General features: G+C 42.8%; 1 protein-coding gene across 1 annotated transcript in view; it reads left to right on the top strand.

The window, feature by feature from the left end:
* LAD1 (ladinin 1) overlaps positions 1 to 18,268 on the top strand; it is a 225,579-nt gene that overhangs the window by 193,633 nt on the left and 13,678 nt on the right. The window contains exons 8-11 of the mRNA XM_069633635.1: positions 3,622 to 3,694; positions 5,471 to 5,602; positions 8,803 to 8,895; positions 10,607 to 10,678. Coding sequence (XP_069489736.1) covers positions 3,622 to 3,694; positions 5,471 to 5,602; positions 8,803 to 8,895; positions 10,607 to 10,678 — 370 coding nt within the window. The remainder of the gene's footprint in view (positions 1 to 3,621; positions 3,695 to 5,470; positions 5,603 to 8,802; positions 8,896 to 10,606; positions 10,679 to 18,268) is intronic.

An 18,268-nucleotide genomic window follows, 5' to 3' on the forward strand; every position in this document is an offset into this window, starting at 1 on the left:
GCAAGACAGCAGACTCCCGACTTGGTTACTAGATACTTTGAACTGATATAAAAATACCCCTAAAGTGGAAGGCAATTTCCATGGACCATGAGGCGTTGACTGTCTTTGCAGATCCAGGAATGCCTTTTGAATAGGAAAGGTTTTAGTGCTCCTCTGAATGTCGGGTTCTTCTTTGAGTTAACGGGGTACATTGTTGCCCCAGATGCTGCTAATCTTCCTGACTCTAGAAGTCTAGACTGTTAGCGTTGCTGGACCGGAGGTCTCTCATTGGTGTATGCTTAATGAAGTAGACAACAATATACTGCAGATGCATATTTTATAATGCAGAACTTCTTAAACTCACTTTGCTGTTTGACTGGTGGCCAATGGCGTATCTTCACTGCTCTGGAGATGTGGTGTTGTTCCTCAAGCCAAAGACTAGAGAGACTGTGTTTTGTATGGCCTAAAGTTTGTCTTTTTCAGGGAAACCTAATAAAAGAGAGTGTTGCAGTTGTCTAGCTTTGAATCGATCAGGATGTGAGTCACATTTTTCTCTGTCATGGGAAGTGATGGGAACACCTTGTGCTGAAGGGTCAGTGTAAAATGGCCGCTCTTGACTATCGTCAAAACATATTTGGAAAAGGGCAGAGACTGACTAATTACCCCTCCCCCAGATTCTTAATAGCTGTCACAGGGGCTGAGAATGGGCTGACGCCAATAGACCACTACTTGGTGGTGGTTAGGATTTCAGACTGATAACAAATTATTTTTTCTAGGATGAAACACAGATGGTTCTTGAAAAACTGAAAGTCAATGACTGGAAGGTTTTTAATGAAATATAACTCAGGCATTGCTCTAATCAACTAACCAGGGCATTTTTTTTATCTACCATCACATTACACAGTGGAATGCCCACATGCAAATCATGCTTGGCCCCACCCTAAAGAGGGGCATTCTAGCTTGAACTAAGTCACATTTCTTCTACACAAGACCACACACACCACCATCATGTTTCAGCCCATTTTGCATTGTTAGTGAGGTATATCTTAGGCTAGGCATGGCAAGGTCTATTAGGCTAGGAATGGCAAGTTTGTAACCTGCAGCTGGGCATACCTGTTACACTCATGGTGATTTTAGCAAGACAGAAGGTCGGATGGACCATAGAATAAAGGTTCCTTGAGTCATTCATTTTTTAGAGGCATAGTTGTAATATTCAAGTGTTTTTTGGCGGTGGTTGAATTCACTTCTATATACTGGTGTTAGCCTTGCTCTGTCATTTCCTTGAGGGATAGGTTTGAACTATCTGGTACCTGCAGGTCTTGGTCCATTATCAGGATTCCCAGATTGCAGAGTGGTTGTTGGAGGTTTCCTGATCTGGGACTGGTAGGTCCTGTTGGATTGTGTTGACTTTAGCTTTGGTCTTCTACTCTCCCTTTGACTGACATTGCCAAATGTCTGGATATGGGGTGGTGTCAGGTGAATCTCTTCTGGATGAAGCGTTTCCGGCAGAACCGGAGACTGACGATAAGACTAAGGTTTGTGGCAAACTAGAGTAACACTGAAGGCCAAACCACAACAACAATCCGACCTATATCTTATAGACTGACAGTTTAGGTTGTTGAGTGAGAGTCTCGGTCTTAGGCTCAGAGTCGGGGCCTCATTATGAGTCCAGCGGAGTCATTTTCTTTCTGGCACCCAGCAATGGGGATTTACCGGGGCATTACATTACGGCGGTACCAGTAATTCCCCATTGCCGGGTGTCAGAAAAAATGACTCCCCATTCCCGTTCGAGTACCATTGGACTCAATGGGAATGTGAAGGATGGATGCACCGGCAACATTCAGGAATCGGTGCATCTGTCAAGGTCTGCGGGCGGGTTCAGTTCCGCCCACCAGGTCTGACTTCGTGGGCAGAAAGGCACCCACCCGCAAAACTCGTAGTATGCCGGTCCGGTAGCGACGCTGCCGGTAGCTTACCAGCACCGTTGTTACCGGACCGGCATAATCGTAATGACCCCCAGTAGCCTCTGATGAGCTTATCGCTTCACAGGAAAGTATACATAGTGGATTATGCAAGATTGGAGGGATTCTTAGGGTAAGTGATTTCTTGCATTCCTGAATGGAAGCTCTAGTCGTCATAATTCCCTATATTGTTAACTGGTCCCTATTTCAAACTATCGTACTGTTCTTGCTGGATTGTGAATCAGACACCTCAACCTTTATTTCTCATTACAGACAATGAGAAAGTTCCCTAGGAGATGAAATGTTCCACTTGACTAACTGTACTATGTATTACTATGGCGTTGATCACCTGTTCCAATGACCGGAAAGTGGGATAATGGCCGGCAGCTCAAGTTATCGGTCCGAGGGAAGCAACAGCGGATAACGATGGCTCTGGGCCGTTTTCCCCAGTTCCAGCCATTTGTACAGGGCATTAAGGCCTTTAGCACAATGGCTTGTACCAGTGGTTCAAGAACGCGTCCCTAGCCATCTGATTGGCTGGCTCCCCTGCCAGGTTGCTAATATGGCAATTTGGCATCTTTGAGCTGGGTCTTGATATAAATTGACCAAAGTGTTGTAGGCTATAGTCCCTATGGTTATTCAATGATGCTATTTTTGACCTAATTGCTCTGCAATTTCCTGGGGTTATGTCATGTAGAGCTTACAAGACAAATTGGTCAAACCTAACCGGAGGCCAAAGAGGAGGAGAACATGGATAGTGGTTGCCACTCTGGATGGTTGGGGTGGCTCCGTCAGCTGAGACCTCTGTGAATATTTTCCGGACTTTGCAGAGTTCAGGTCTTCTAAGGCCTGCTGGGTCACGGTTCACAGAGTGCTCAGTTTAGCCGTGCCTCTTGTATGACGCCAGGGAAATGACGAGGGGTGCTAATTTCTGCATGCAAATGGACACTTTTTCACAGAGGCAGGCTCTTGTAATCTTTGCGCATGTATTTGACTTGAGCACTGCATCAGGTTTAGTAAGGCATACATCTGTATAGGATAGTCAGTGGGGCACCCTACGGGTCTGAGGGACAGAGATGGACAACGAGAAGATAAAATGGGTTAGGGCGATGGCAGGTGTATTAAGCCTGAAGGAGCACTGCGACGGGGAGGCAAGGAAAGCGCAGAGCATTATGTCCAAGGTTGGGGATGGTTAAGATAGGGAAGAGGGGACAAGGGGAAAGTTGTTTGACTGACTGGGGGTCTAGAAGACCCCAGATTAGCAGACTAGTGTCTGAGGTGAACCAATTGGTCCGTAGAGGTAGGCTACAAGAATACCCTTGATTTAAAGTTATAAGGGTAATCAAGAAGAGGGTAGCATACCCAAAAGTGTTGAATGTTCTCTCTACAATCAATAGATTGTAGAAAGACGTCTCAAGAGCACGATCTAATTTATTTTGCAACTTTACAATGCACTAGAAATACAGCAACAAAGCCGCATTGAAATTGTCCATTATCAAAGTTATCTAACAATCTTGTCAGGAAATGGCTTATGATGCGAGCATATGTAACGGTCAGACTACGAATTACTTTTTCAGCCTGGGGAGTGTGGGGGCATGATCCTGGGCTGAACGTGTACATGTCCCCAGGACCTGGGCGCTCTATTGTTAAACAAATCTCCCATCCCTTTGTACCCTAACAGTGCCAGTCTGAGGATTCCGTCCAGGAGTTTTAAACTTGATGCCACCCTGGAGAAGTACGCCTCCGCCCTGCAGGTGAGGAAGTGATCAGCAGGTAGGACGCGTCTAACACTTTGGACGTTATCTATGAGGGCATAAGGATTTTCTTAGAATGCATTGAAGTACTTCAACGTCCCCATTCCTTTGGATAACGTGTTACACGCTGCTCATACCAATTTCACTTAAGAGAACACTTGCCTTGTACCAGTGATGCAAGGCGGGCAAATTCACCCACCCCAAATTTGCTGTAAACTGACTGAATGACTCAGTCCTCACATTGACTTTTACTCGGTCCCTACGTTGCTAGCCTCATTAAAATGACTGACTCGTCACTATGTCCACACACTGCTAGCCTCAAACAATTGACAAGAGCCAAAGCCACGCGATGATCTCCCGTGGCTCCGTACATTTTAATGTAGTCACACACATTCCCTCCTCCCTGACGCTTGAATCTGGTCGCCTACTCCCCACACGGCTGGCCACGTGTGCAGGTTGGATATGCCACTCAGTCCTTGTTTCGCCAGCCTCATGCAGAACTAGGATGGGCTTCATGGAAGCATATGACTGGCCGCTTGCACTACTTTATCTCACTCTTGACAAATACCCTGATCTCAGTAACTGCAAATGACTTCAATATTGGCACTGTGACCGTCACGTTTCTTGCGTGACACTCAGTGATTGTGGACAAGGGGTGTTTGAACAGTGGATTTAAGAGTCGCAAAGAATAATTTTAAAGGGGCGAACATTTAAGGTGAACTTTAAATATCTTCCTGATTAAAAATCTGAAAAACAAATGTCCTAGGGGAAGTCATTGTGGAAGGCAATAGTTCATTTAAAAAAGGAATTTAATTGTCATGTTATGTTAATAGTTGAAGAAAAATATACTGGGCTTACAGTGACAGCTGGTCCGTTGGGCGACTCATTCAGCATTAATTGAAAGTGAAATATGGTTGTAACCAAATCTTGGGTGGGGAAAGGAATAACCCCTCTGTTTCTTGTAGGTATCGATATGTTGCTAGTCACTGGACCGACGGTGAGCCACAGGAAAACCCGTCAGAAATAGTAAAACTAGTATGCCGAGGCAAGCAAAAAGATCCAGGACAAAAGTGCCTTGTTAGTGGTGATTGCAAAATTAATTTTAGTTTCAACTGTAGTGAGATAAATGCCCTCTAATTACACGTGTTTCAGCCCCTAACGGCCTTTTTCAAATTAGGCTGGTGAAATCAAAACCACACCGGGGGTCATTGACTTCTCATTCAGGAATAGTATATTGGGTCAAATCTCATTCATATTTAGAAAGAACAGAAATCTCTCGCGTCGGCTGCACTCATCGCAGCCGACGCAAGAAATTTCTGTTCTTTCTATGACCCCCGGTGTGGTTTTGATTACACCAGCCCTAATTTGTAAAAGGCTGTTAGGGGCCGAAACACGTGTAATTAGAGGGCATTTATCTCACTGCAGTTGAAATTAAAATTCATTTTGCAATCACCCCTAACAAGGCGCTTTTGTCCTGGATCTTTTTGCATGCCTCGGCATACTAGTTTTATTATGTTAATAGTTGTTTGTACTATAACCATTGACTGTGTTGTTAATTGCTATGCAGTTCAAGGTAAGGTTTTAAATTTAATAGCTGCTACCGCCTAATGACTTGTGGGCTAATTTAATGAACACTTCTCTTCTTGGTTCAGTATTTTCAGAACCAACCATTCAATTCTTGGGTGGGTATTTTCAGAACCGACCATTCCAGTTGGACAAACTAACCCCTTGTGCATACAATCTTACGGATCTTTTCTGTGTCCACACTCCTTTCAGAAATCAGAAACAGTCAAATCTCCTACGCGGACGAAAGAATTCTTCCCCATCCCAGAGGGTGTGGCCAGCAAAAGAAGCGTGTTTGAGAGGGAGGCAGGCGGCTCTGGCGCAAGCACTCCAACTTCCAAGAAGGTAAGGATTCTAGTTTTTTCAAAATGTAAGCCAGAGGTTTTTCCCCCTCAACATGTTGAGCTCAAATCTGGATTGGTTTTACCTGAGCGGATGTCGGAGGTGGCGCGCCCTACGGAGTCATGTCAACATTCCAGAAGGGGAATCTCCCTGTTGAGTGATCTTGTTTTAATGGAAATCATTTACAGATCCTTATTGACCCCAGATGATATCCTTAATTGATTTATCAGGTAAGCAGTCTAAGAACTGGTGAGAAGAATAAACTCTACTGGTAAACCAGGAAACATATAATTAAGCTTCTAGCATCATTCGCTTTAGCCTCCCGGCAATGGATGTGTTCTTTGGGTTCATGCGGTCAATTGTCCTGCATAGGGCTGTAGTGGTAGTATAGGTCTTCTGGGGATTTATGATAAACACAGTTTCCTTATTTGCCAAAGTCTGCTATGGGTGAGGAATGGTTCTCTGGAATCAGACAAAGAAACAGTAGCTGTCGGCAGTAGGCAATGAAGCCTTCGTTTAAAGGTTGTTCTACCAGTGGCTGAGCTCCTAGGGTACCAGCTGACACTGGGGAGTGGAGATCCTACCATGTACACCCGGAATCTGCAACCTGTGGCTCTACAGATGTTTTTGACTACATCTCCCATGATCCCTCACCATTGACTTTGCTTGCAAGAGCTGATGGGAGTTGTAGTCAAAAACATCTGGCCATCCAAAGTTTTCAGAACCCTGATGTGCACGTTTCTCAGATGTTCTTGCAGCTTCTAAAAGATACATTTCAAAACTTTGAAAGCACATATGTTTCGTATATTTTAAAAATGCATAACATCAAGTTTAAATTAAAAGTGGCACCCCTGCTGCCGTACTCCAACATCGCAAATGCCCATTTCAACTTCAAGGTGAAGTCTAGGGCATCTGCTTCCTGCCTCACAGTAACTCTCTCTTCCCTTCTAGGGCATGTTTCCCAAGTTTGCAGAGTTTAAAATCCCGAATGTATTTAAAAAATCTAAACTTCAAAAAATCTGACTTCAACATAACAAAATGAGCAGCTTTGTTTTAAAACCATATAACATGGTAATTAGCCCACTGAGAAAGACTGAACACTTTACTTTATCATATGTGCGACTATTAAACATTTAATTGTCACAGTTTTTACAATAATGTTTCAGCCACTAAAGCAAATCTTACTTCTTAGAAATTGAGGCAACAGACAGCACAATTGCAATGCCAATACATTTTTTAAATCTTCTTTTCAAAATTAAAAAAATATAGTACCTCTTTTTGCTAGTATAGCATCAGTGGTCAGAGTTATTGTTATTTATTCCTGATATTATTTCGTGGTGACGTTCTTGTTCTGGGAGGGGGAGAGGTTGCATAAATGTACCATATCCCATGACAAGTACAAGGACACTACATGTGTTGACATGGTTGCCACCACCAAATATTTAATTTGTTATGCAAGGATCTTACATATAACGTTTTCAACATTGCCCTCTTACACACCATCTATGACTGCAGAATTAAAATAGTGAAAAGGTGAAGAGTAATATTGGAAAAGTCAACTGGGTACCTCATTTTATTTTTTAAGTATTGATGTATTTATTTTTAAATTGGTGGTAAAATGGATGTACGAGGGATAAAATAAACTGTATCATAATATCATATGCCGCTATGCCTTTAGGTATTCTGGTTTTTGGTTCAGCTTTTGCATCCAGAGTATTTGTATGAGCTACAGACCTCACTATTTAGATACGCCATAGAGAAGGCTTGTAGAGTTGGGTGGAGGTGGATAGGTACAATGGTGCCTTACCATGGATAGATGTGTGAACCAGCAGAAGAAAATACATTCTGGCACGGTTTTGCATCGTCAGCCATCCATCCTGGTGACCGTACGAGGAAGTATGTGTGAAGTGAGGGAGTTCAAAGAGAGTCCTGATAGCGAAGATAATGATCTTGTTGAGAGGACAGAAAGCATAGTTGGGGAGACCAAAGAGGATGCTGGCACAGTTGTCCAGATTAGAGAAGACAAGAGTGTTTAAGAGATGCTTCGCAGTGTTGAAAGGAAGGAGATGCCTGATTTTCCTAATATTTAGGAGGTTAAGGCCAGCAGCTTTTCCAGTTTTGGAGATGAATGGAGAGAAGGTGTAGAAGGGTCATGGATGACACCAAGATTCATAGCTGAAGAAGAGTAGGGGAGAGGGTCAGGTGGGAACTGGATAGGCAGAGAGAGAGATTAGAGAGAACTTCTGGCAAGAAAGAAGAGTACCTCTGTTTTGGTAAAGTTTAAAATCAGAGAGTGCAAAGCCATCCAATATTTAATGAAAGAGAGACAGTTGGACATTTTGATAGAGAGCTCAGAGGAGATTTCGGACAAAGAGAAGAAGATGTGGGTGTCTTTTGCCAATATTTGGCAATATTTTGGGGGCTTTTGTAGGAATCAAGTTTGCCTGTTAGTTCACTTGCACGCAACCCAAAGTTGATATCAAATAGAGATGGAAAGCCAGCTCATATTTTGCGTAGGCCCGACACTGAGTATCTCTGTGGCATCTTTGTGTCCCAATGCATAGTGCTGCAATGGGCAGGGAGTTGTGTCCGCTCCTGGGTATGGGCTCATGGAATTCTAGTCTGCAGCCGGCTAATCCTTTGCAGTCATTCAGATGACACCTCCCTCAAGATCCTTTGCCCGCTTTGCAGTCTTGGTAAGGGGTGGGTTTAGAACAGTGGCATTTCAAGGGAGTGGCCTAGGGTGGCACACACTACCACTGGAATTTGGCCACCCCAGGTGCCACCTCATTATCCTAAACTATGATCATTATGTGTGCATGCGCTCGTACTTCATAAGTCAGTGCCCCACTTGGGCCACCCGGTCAAAAGAGTCTGGACACGCCACTGGTTTAGAACAAAGTGGGAGAGGGAAGAATAGGAAGTGGAGAGGAAAGGGGGAGAGAGGAAATAACAACTCTTACTTTCTAACTGGTCGCATTTTCCCAGCATTAAATGGGAGTACCTGTTCTCAAACAAGGCCCAGGATCGCTTACAATAGTTTCCTTTGTCACTTAATGTGAACTTGAAGATGAAGAGTACGAATGGAGGGTCCGCTCCTGCCTTATGATATTGTGGTGAGTCACCACTAGAGCAGGCTGCCATCAGTCCAAAGTAAAAAAGAAAATATAATTGATTTCATGAGAATGTTCCCTTTTTTTCAGGGTTCATCGAACCTGACGGTTGCCGTCTCTTCCCGCATCAACCAGTGGATCAGCAAAACTCAAGGGGATGAGAGTAAAAACAGTGGTGCTAAGGTAGGCATGGCGTATTGAGGCAAACACAATAAACAAAAGGGAGCAGTTCCTCATTGACTCAACAGATATCTAGGCCGATAAATGAACCCAAACGTGACATGCAGTTGTGTTCCTACGAAAGCTGCTATGGAAAAACCCCTCAACAAAAACCTGTGCAATTTTTCATATTATCTCAAACATTGACAGGTCCCCACATTTCTTTGGGTCACTTTTGGGTAACGCACCTTACAAAACCTACCCACAAAGCCTCTACAAACCATACCACACGCCTGCTTCCCACACCCCCAGCACAGACTGCCCCATCATGCTGCAGAGGGCTATGGGGTCCAAGTAAGGCAACATATTATAGGAGCATGTGCAGGATGGCAGAAGCCTGCCCTACCTCACAGGGCCCTTATTGATGATCCATGGTTGAACCTCAGACTTTCATAGGCATTTTGAGAAACATTTAGAAGCTTGTGGAGTTTGATGGTTTGGCGTACACTAGTTTGAACATGGCTAAATCATACCAATGAGAAATGCGCATATATGTGGTCATGCAGCAGGGAGGCTCATTATAAGTTCCCGGTCCACAACAAATGCCAGAAAAATGCAGATAATTCCGACTACAGCATTTTTTCCAGACCAGGGAAACACACGTTTTCTGGTGGGGGCAGTGATCTACCGGCAGGCCTGACCTGCCGCGAGTTAGACCGCCCAGCAAATAAATGCTGGAATCAACCGGCACCAGTACTACTGGTACCAGTAATTCCGTCAATCCCATCCATGGAGTCCTATCGGACTACCTCCGCCACCCGTAATATCGCGGTAATACCAGCGGCATACTGGCAAAACTGTAATGAGGGTTTGTGTCAGGACAGGGCTATAACCATACTATTTTATTGTTTGCATAAGCAGCAATTGAAACTACTCTTGATCAGTCTTCCTCCTCACCCACCTATCCTGTGGTGAGAACCTCTGTGTCAGTTATCTTCTGAATACGACCAATGAGTTCTATGGGATGATTGTGTTTGTAGAATGTGTTATAGGTGCACGTCACCTGTATCGACTGCAAACATAGGATGGGATATAAGTATCACTAAGAAGTCTCTTAGTCTCTGCCACCCTGCCTGGCCTGAACATGGAGCATTGTCCCCGTCAATTCACAATTTTCGGGTGATATTTGTTGTGTGCGCGCGCATCTGTAAGTGTAATCCATTATTAAGACACTCTGGCATTTAATGTAATATTTATTTGGGTGTAATGTAGAGTACTGCGTATCGCCTTCTGTAAACTATGGAGGTGACAAGTCGGGCCGAATGTTGATAATTCATCCTGATTGTCTGATTGGCTGAGGATTAATTCAACTCTGAAAATGGATTTTTAAGTGTAAAAGTTACTTTTATCATTTAGAGAATACAGAACCGACCATTTGGTGAAATGTGTTTTGGTGTTACCCCGTGGTACTTTTTTCCATGGACCCCTTTTGCATCTGCAATAACTTAGTACAGGGCATTGGGCCAACAACAGATATATGTTGCAGTGAAAAACATAGCATTGTCGCCGCCATTTCTTAAAGCCGCGATGTGCTCTGTGAAGACATGCCTCTTGCTTTAACATGCTCAGCAGTAGATCAATCTCTGGTTACCTGACATAGACTCGACCTCCACTGCATGTGTGCTCATTTCTCATTGTAAAATCTGCCTTAATCCATGCGTTGTGCCTTCAACAGGATGCAAAGAAGGTGGATATCGCCTCTAAGCGCAGCCTCTGGGAGCAGAGATCCATGTCGACAGAGACCAAGGTAGGACGAGTTTCTACACAGGAGTGCCCAGAGTATTTCTAGATCACTGAAGACTCAGATATCAACAACCTCCCAGAAGTATTCCCTTTTCTGGTCATGCTCAAGTGGGTACATCGCAATGTCCCCAAGGGGGGGTCTTTAAATGTCTAAAGTTCTATCCACAATAGATCAGATTTCAACTGTTGATGGCATGACTTCAAAAGGATCACACTTAAGTGTGTCAATAATACAGTCCACAATGGACGAGATATGTGTGTGTATATAGACCCATCAATACATTGCATAGCATGACAGTATTATCCACCACCATTGAGACCTATAGCGAATAGCGAATATATGCCTATGGTGAAATCCCCCAACATATCAGAACAAAGTGTGTCAATAGCATGACTCCTAAAGGTTCAGATTTCATTGCGCCAATAGTGTAGTCCACAAAGGACTAGACATACATGTGTTTATAGAACCATGAATGCCTTCAATAGCTTGATAGCATGACCCACAACTGTTGAGATATGTGTGTCCACAACAATATCCACAATGTGTCAGATTTAAGTGATTTATTTTGAGCTAACTCGACCACAAATCAGTTTTAGTTTGTTTATAGCACCATTCCCAATAAATCAAAGTAAGTAAATGTATGGAACATCCCCAATAAAGGCAAGGCAAGGATCTCTACCACTTAGACCTCAAAGGGCGGCATTTGAGTGGGCTATCATGATCCTTAATGGATCGAATGTATAGGTGCCCATTAAAGGCTTCTCCCTACTGCATGTCTAATAGTGCCTAGTGGGCAATTGTGTGCCAGTAGCTGCAAGTTCCTTCATTGAATGAATCTATAGCGGTGTTATGCTGAAACAAGTAATTGGAATCTGAAATTAAGATGAGCCAAAATATTGGCACTCGTGTAACAATAAAGTGTAGGGAATAAAAAAGTAAATGATTTTTTCATGAGGCGGAAACACAATAAATTCAGGGTAAGTGAAGCATGGTCATACATGGGAAAAGAATTCGAAAAACATGGATTGTCAACATGAAGTCCTAGGTGAGACAATATGAACAAAGCAAAAGGATACTTGGTGTCAATGCAGACTCACCGTGGTGTGAGGCAGCCCAGGGCTACATTTAGTGAAGAATTATAGCCAGAAGATTGAGATAAGGAAAGAATAAATATGAGCCATTGTGCCCTTTAAAGAGGAGCTGAATAGCAAATTTAAAGATACATTAAAGAAGACAAGACTATGGATAAGGAGACAAAGAATAATGGATTACCTATTGTCAAGGGGTGAAATCACGAGAGATATAGAGTTGTAGTTTCCTGAAAGCTAAAATAGTTGTGAGTCTTATGGATCGCTGATATCTATAGGTTCAAGCAAAAGAAACAATAAAAAGGAATTAGAAATAGAATAATCTTTGGATCCAGATATTGCCATCATCTATATGATTAGACAAATAAGTCACTTTCCTCGTCCCCGAAATTCTTCTACTGGCATAGACACATTCAGTTACCTCTTATTTTCATGCTACAATATTCAATCCTTCTGCTTTGTTTTTATTTCAGCTGATAAACGCTATCCCTACATATTATCCCCAACAAACATATCGCCGTACATATGGTCGTTTGTTTCGCCATAGGTGATATTTGGGGGGGGATAATTTGTGGGAGCGGTGGTTGCGGGGGTGTCCCTCACACATTTAAAAATAGTGCGAGGTTGCGGGGATGTCCCCTGGAGGGTCGGTCCATGGCTCAATATCGCCGCAAAAATATGGCAATATTTTTGTATCGTGATATTTTTGCGGGGATATTAACACATGGGACCTGATAAACAGAGTTACATAGGAAATCGCAAAAATTAATTGCTAATAATCTTTGACTCGTGCAACGGATTTAGATTACATTTTGCAAAAAAAGTTAAATATCTCATAACACACTAAGAGAACCCACGGCGTCTGAAATATTTGTTTAAACCATGCTACTCTACTGTCCGTCCTTGAAAGCATTGCACTCTAAAGAACAAGCTGCCATGAGGCCCACATGAAAAGAGCAGCTATCTCTGGGTAAAGAGCTGCTAATACATGGAGAATTGTAAATCCTGCTTGCAAGTGCAAGGCAAACTAGAATAACCTTTTGTTCGAAAATAAAAAATATATATACATTATATATATTCACTGAAAACACTTTGTTAAAGGGATGTTATGGTTAAGATGCACTAATAGAAACCTATGAAATTCAATGAAAAAACTTTGTTAAAGGGACGTTAGGGTTACAAGTAAAACCGAAAAACCTCAAAATTCACTATTTATGGTAAGCTAAGCAACCATAACTCACACCACCACTGTGCACTGGTAAGACTAACACACAGGACCTGAAAGATGACATCATAAATGTCATTGATGGCATCACTAATGACATCACATATTTGGGCCACTTGTATTTGTTCACTGACATGTCTAGGCTAGTTTTTTATTTTTACTGACAATCAGAATTTCAAAAATTCTAAAGGTGCTACATATCGAGACATTAACCTTCGCATATGTTCTTAAAGTACTTTCCTTACAGTTTGATCTCAGCTCATGGGGCACATGCATGGGCCAATAAGCAGGCCTGAACACACACAATTCATTTGTTTACATGATGATCAACTCTGTTATATTGTAATTTGCTGGTGCTGTTGTTTCTTTCTTCCTTACTTTAGTTTACTTGTATGTGCCACTAAATTGTATGTATTCTGTGTTTTTATATGTATTTCTTTCTACTAACACAAGTGTGCGGTAAGTTTTGAATTGTTGGCTTTTTGTTCCATGTTTAACTTACTCAAAACTCTGATATGGTAGCATTTATTATTTTACTATCAGGTATTACCAGATTCAAAATATTGTACTTCTATGGTGCATGCTGCAACGGTTTCCTATATGTACGTATAATTAGGTTCTTTTATTAACAACACTCAAATATAGGGCCCGATTCGTGGAATAAAATAGTGCCGAAAAAAAGGGGCGCCTGCGTGAAAAATGAACGCAAGCGTCCATTTGTCGATTCATGGAACACAATGTGCGTGGCTTACCAGAGACTTCTGAGGAATCCGCGCGGTTCTAACACAACACTGCGCCACCACGAACGCCTTGGCGAGACTCCCAGCTAAGGGGCCCACCGTCTTGCGCAGTCACCTATAAAGGGGGCGGAACACATGGAATGGGGAACAACAAGCGTAAATGTGGGCATTACGTGGGAAGTACCACAGTAAAATACCAGCAATGCCCATGTGCGTACTAACAACACGTATTCATGGAATCCAACAGTGCTCGCCAGCGCAATGAAAAAGACGCACAAATACAGAAACACTTCTGCCACGCGAAAGCTGGTGTAAGCATCACTGTGCACCAAAAACAATGCATAAAAAGACTGCACGAACACAAACTCGTGTATACAGCTTCGATGAATGTGCCATTTTTCGAAGCAGTGAACATGGGACACCGCAGGAGGAGGAGGATAGGCAGGGCACGCATTTTTCTACCCAGGACCAGCCTTTTTGGGATGCCTGATGACCAGGTCTATGGCAGGTATAGGTTTCCACCTCATATCATCCTAGACCTTGTCAGTGAGTGGGAAGATGACCTCGCATCACCCACACTGTGCTCCCAAGCACTGAGCCCCATGGAAAAGGTGCTCAATGTACTGCACTTTTGGGCTACTGGGTCATTTCAGTAGACAACTGCCATTGTCAGAGGTATTTCACAGGCCACGCAGTCACGCTGCCTACACCAGGTGTTGGCAATCCTGACAGCACACCCCTCAGTCCGCAGGCACATACACATACCCAAAACACACGCAGAAAGGCAGGCCGTGGTCCAAGACATTTACGGGGTGGCACACTTTCCTAAAGTGCTTGGTGCCATCGATTGCACTCATGTGGCTCTACGTTCACCTAGGGCCACAGAGCACATCTATCGCAATCTCAAGCACTGGCATTCCATCAATGTACAAGTTGTATGTGATGCCAAGGGAATCATTACCTCTGTATATGCCAACTATCCAGGGTCCACCCATGACAGTTGCATATTCAGAATGTCACCCATACACCGGGCAGCGGAAGCCTGGAGGCATGGCAACACATGGCTCATTGGTGAGTACAAATGGCCCTGCAAATGCTTACATGTCCCTCACAGACAACAAAAAAAACACTGACAAACCATGTCACCTCCAACAGGGGACAGTGCCTACCCTCTGAGCACCTACATGATGACGCCAATACAGAACCCCACCACACCACCCCAGGTAAGATACAAGACAGCCCATACTGCAACTAGGGCCATAGTGGAGCGCACATTCGGAGTGCTAAAATCACGCTTCTGCTTCCTTGACCACTCTGGTGGTGAGCTACGATATGCACCACCAGTAGTGTGCAGGATCATTGTGGCAGCATGTATTCTGCACAATGTTGCGTGGCGTACTGTAAGTGATTTCAATCTGGCACACACCCAAGTCACGCTCAGCATGCAGTGCTCAAATTAAACCCTTATTTATTTGTATCTATAAATTCAATATTCTGAACAATATACCACTCATATCACACCCTTCTCCTGAGACCCCTCTCCGGTCACACTGAACCAGGAATCAGGCACGTTTGCAAATGAAAATATTTATTTATGTATATAGAATTTAATCACAATATATTTGAATAGGTAACCACAATCACCAATGGGGTGACAGAACACTGAGTAATATCTTTAATACACTAGGAATCAAGTAATGAGCACACAAACAATTCAGCACAGAAAAGAATACTTTTGGATTGGTTCGGAACAGATGGCACTATGTTTAGGGGTTCCCCCTGCAACACCCCCAACCCACCAATAGGCAATTAAATAGATGTGAGGAGAGAGCAGGTATTCAGGAATAGCACAAATCAAACAGAATATCACTCCCACCTTTGCCCTTCAAACACAAGAGAAAAACAGAATTGACTTTTCAGCTGTCGGAATGGCTTTGAAATTGTCTTTGGAATTGACTGAGCAAAAACATCAAAAGTGGTTAAAAGTACTTAAATTATTATAAATTCCTATGGGAGCCGCGTTGAACAGTTGCACACAATCATAAACAATGATTTAGTCAAAAGAAAACATTTGAAATCTCAAAGTCCAACTGGGAAGCAGTTTAAAGCTAATTCACACGTGTAAAAACCTTTCAGAACTTCAATTTGCGGCAAACTTTTCCTTGCGCGGGATTCGCTGTAATGGGCCAATCACAAGTTGAAATTTCGCTTCTATCTTTAAAACTGAGGGAGTTATAGAGGTTTCAGTAGGAGGCATTTTTGCAAAATAGGCGTGACAATGGAAAACAGAAATGCACCTGGAAAATGACAGATGGGTTTGATTACACTAGATTATGACTATGAAAAAGTGAATGCAACAGATGGATCTTACAGTCACGTGATCAGCATAACCAGCCTGTTGTGGATACTCTACTTCTTCCTGGGATTTACTTTTCTTAATCAAATCAATAAGAGGTTAGGGTTTAATAGCACAGATGAGAAAAGAGTCAGCATAACGATAATTCTAGTAATACTATGGTTCTGAATTAAAGATGGGATGGGTTTGAGATTAGGATCATACAATGCAGATATATTATGGGTCACTGTTCTTCCTATTAATACTCACAGAATAAGTTATTAAATTGGACCGTCAGTTCTGGTCATGGATTGGATCTGTCAAGGAGGAACAGAACATCAGGCACGGGACTGGATCAGCTAGGCCGGTCACCGGATTTGCACAGGATCTGCCCTTCTTGTTTGTGGGTATTTCAATTAGCTGGATAGCGGGTTCCTCAGGCAAGCCTTGTGGTAGCAAGCCAGAGAATTTCAGGATACTAGTTCAAAAGGCCTTCTCACACCACAGCGCTTCACTGGGTTGCAAGAATAAGTTTGAGGATTTAGGCCTTGCTGAAATTAATAGTTCTTGACTGCTTTGCAAGAGTTTTGGCATCTGGATCGGGAAGGATGTTAAAGCTGGATGTAGAATGCTGGACCAGAGTGCTTTGCCGGAATCAGGAAAGTGAGTGAATCAGTGAGTCCCTATGTGTTGTCAGCTGTCTCTATTTATCCTTTTAAATGACATCACAAAATGGGTGTAACTAAGCCTGTCCCTGTGAGATGGGATTGGATCAAAACCATATCTCCGCCTTGCAACTGAGTGATTGGATCAAGGCCGGATGATGTCACATTTTATGGTTTGCTTAACATTCCTTAGAAACCTCACTTTAGCCACTGGTCTCAAAATCAGATTTTATCCTAAATATATATTTCTACAATTGTCACCTCTAAACAAATCACCCACAAGGATTCCATATTTTATGTAGCATCTGTTCATCAAAATCCCACAGCAGTGGGATCTTGTTTCACCTTTCTACAGATGTTTTTCCTTTTCGCTATGAACACAAATTCCAAACGTTCTGCAACTTTACACAAATGTGTGTGTTTACCATGGGTATGTGTGTGTAAAGTTTTACAATTTTAGCATTAACACAGTTCACATAAAACCACATATATTGCCATTCCTGTCCAGAATATGTTACACAGTTCTACCGCCTCTTGAAACGTGCAGCCAAAAATTAAACTAACAGATCTGTTCTTTTTATATTTTTTACCACTTTGAATCACAAGTTATGAGTCTTTAAAATGTGTTCATTGTTCATGCTTAACAGCAAATGGTCCTGCACCTTTGTCTCTCCCTGCAGTCCAGGAGCAGCCCCCTTCCTTGGGGAGTTCCTTCCAGGAGCAGTTAACGACCCCTGGGCTGAAGGCTCTGCTATTGTTCATTCTCTTTCTGTAGACAAAAGTCTGGGCTAACCCACAATTATCATCTGCCAGTGAGTTTCTGCTGAGAGGATTTCCCCTCCCCTTGGAAGACACATGTTTTTCCACTTCCAAAGGGTTGCAGCTCAGCCAGGCTAATTTATTCTTAATTAAAAATCCAGCCAAAACTAAACTTGTTGCATCAAATCACATAAATACATTACTTTCTTAGCTTTAACTCTGTGGGATCAAAAACACAACTAAGATCTGTATTCCTTTTTAGCAACAATCCATTTATGTTTGCTATCCTGGCGGAATTTTAGTTTAAATACTTTGAAGTTTCCACAGGAGCTCATCTGACAGCTGTCATTCACAGGTAGCCCAGGGTACTGCACACAGATCTTGACAGGGACTGTCAGTTTACAGACAATTCAGTTTCTCTGAGGGAAGGTTTTGCTTTTTACACTTTAGAACTTTGTATATTCACCATGCTTCATTAGATCACATGAATTTTACCGTAGAGAAAGTGTTGTGTTATAGGCATTTTGGAGTTTTTAGCAACAAAGCAAATGTCATTCATAGGCGCATTTTGGCATTTCATTTGCAAAGTGCTGCTTCTCTCTCTGCACTCTGCTGGCCATGAGCCCACTGGCACATTTTATGCAGTGTGTGCTCTATCCCGCCACATATGCACCATGAGTGGCAGGTTGTGCATCCATCTTTTTGTGTGTTCAAACACGCGGTTTTGTAGGTTTTTGGCATGCACAAGAGTTTTGCCACCATTGTTGCTGTTTCTTGCACC

The sequence above is a fragment of the Ambystoma mexicanum genome, chromosome 13 (genome assembly GCF_040938575.1).
Source record: "Ambystoma mexicanum isolate Mex_15411 chromosome 13, UKY_AmexF1_1, whole genome shotgun sequence".
Taxonomy (NCBI): Eukaryota; Metazoa; Chordata; class Amphibia; order Caudata; family Ambystomatidae; genus Ambystoma; species Ambystoma mexicanum.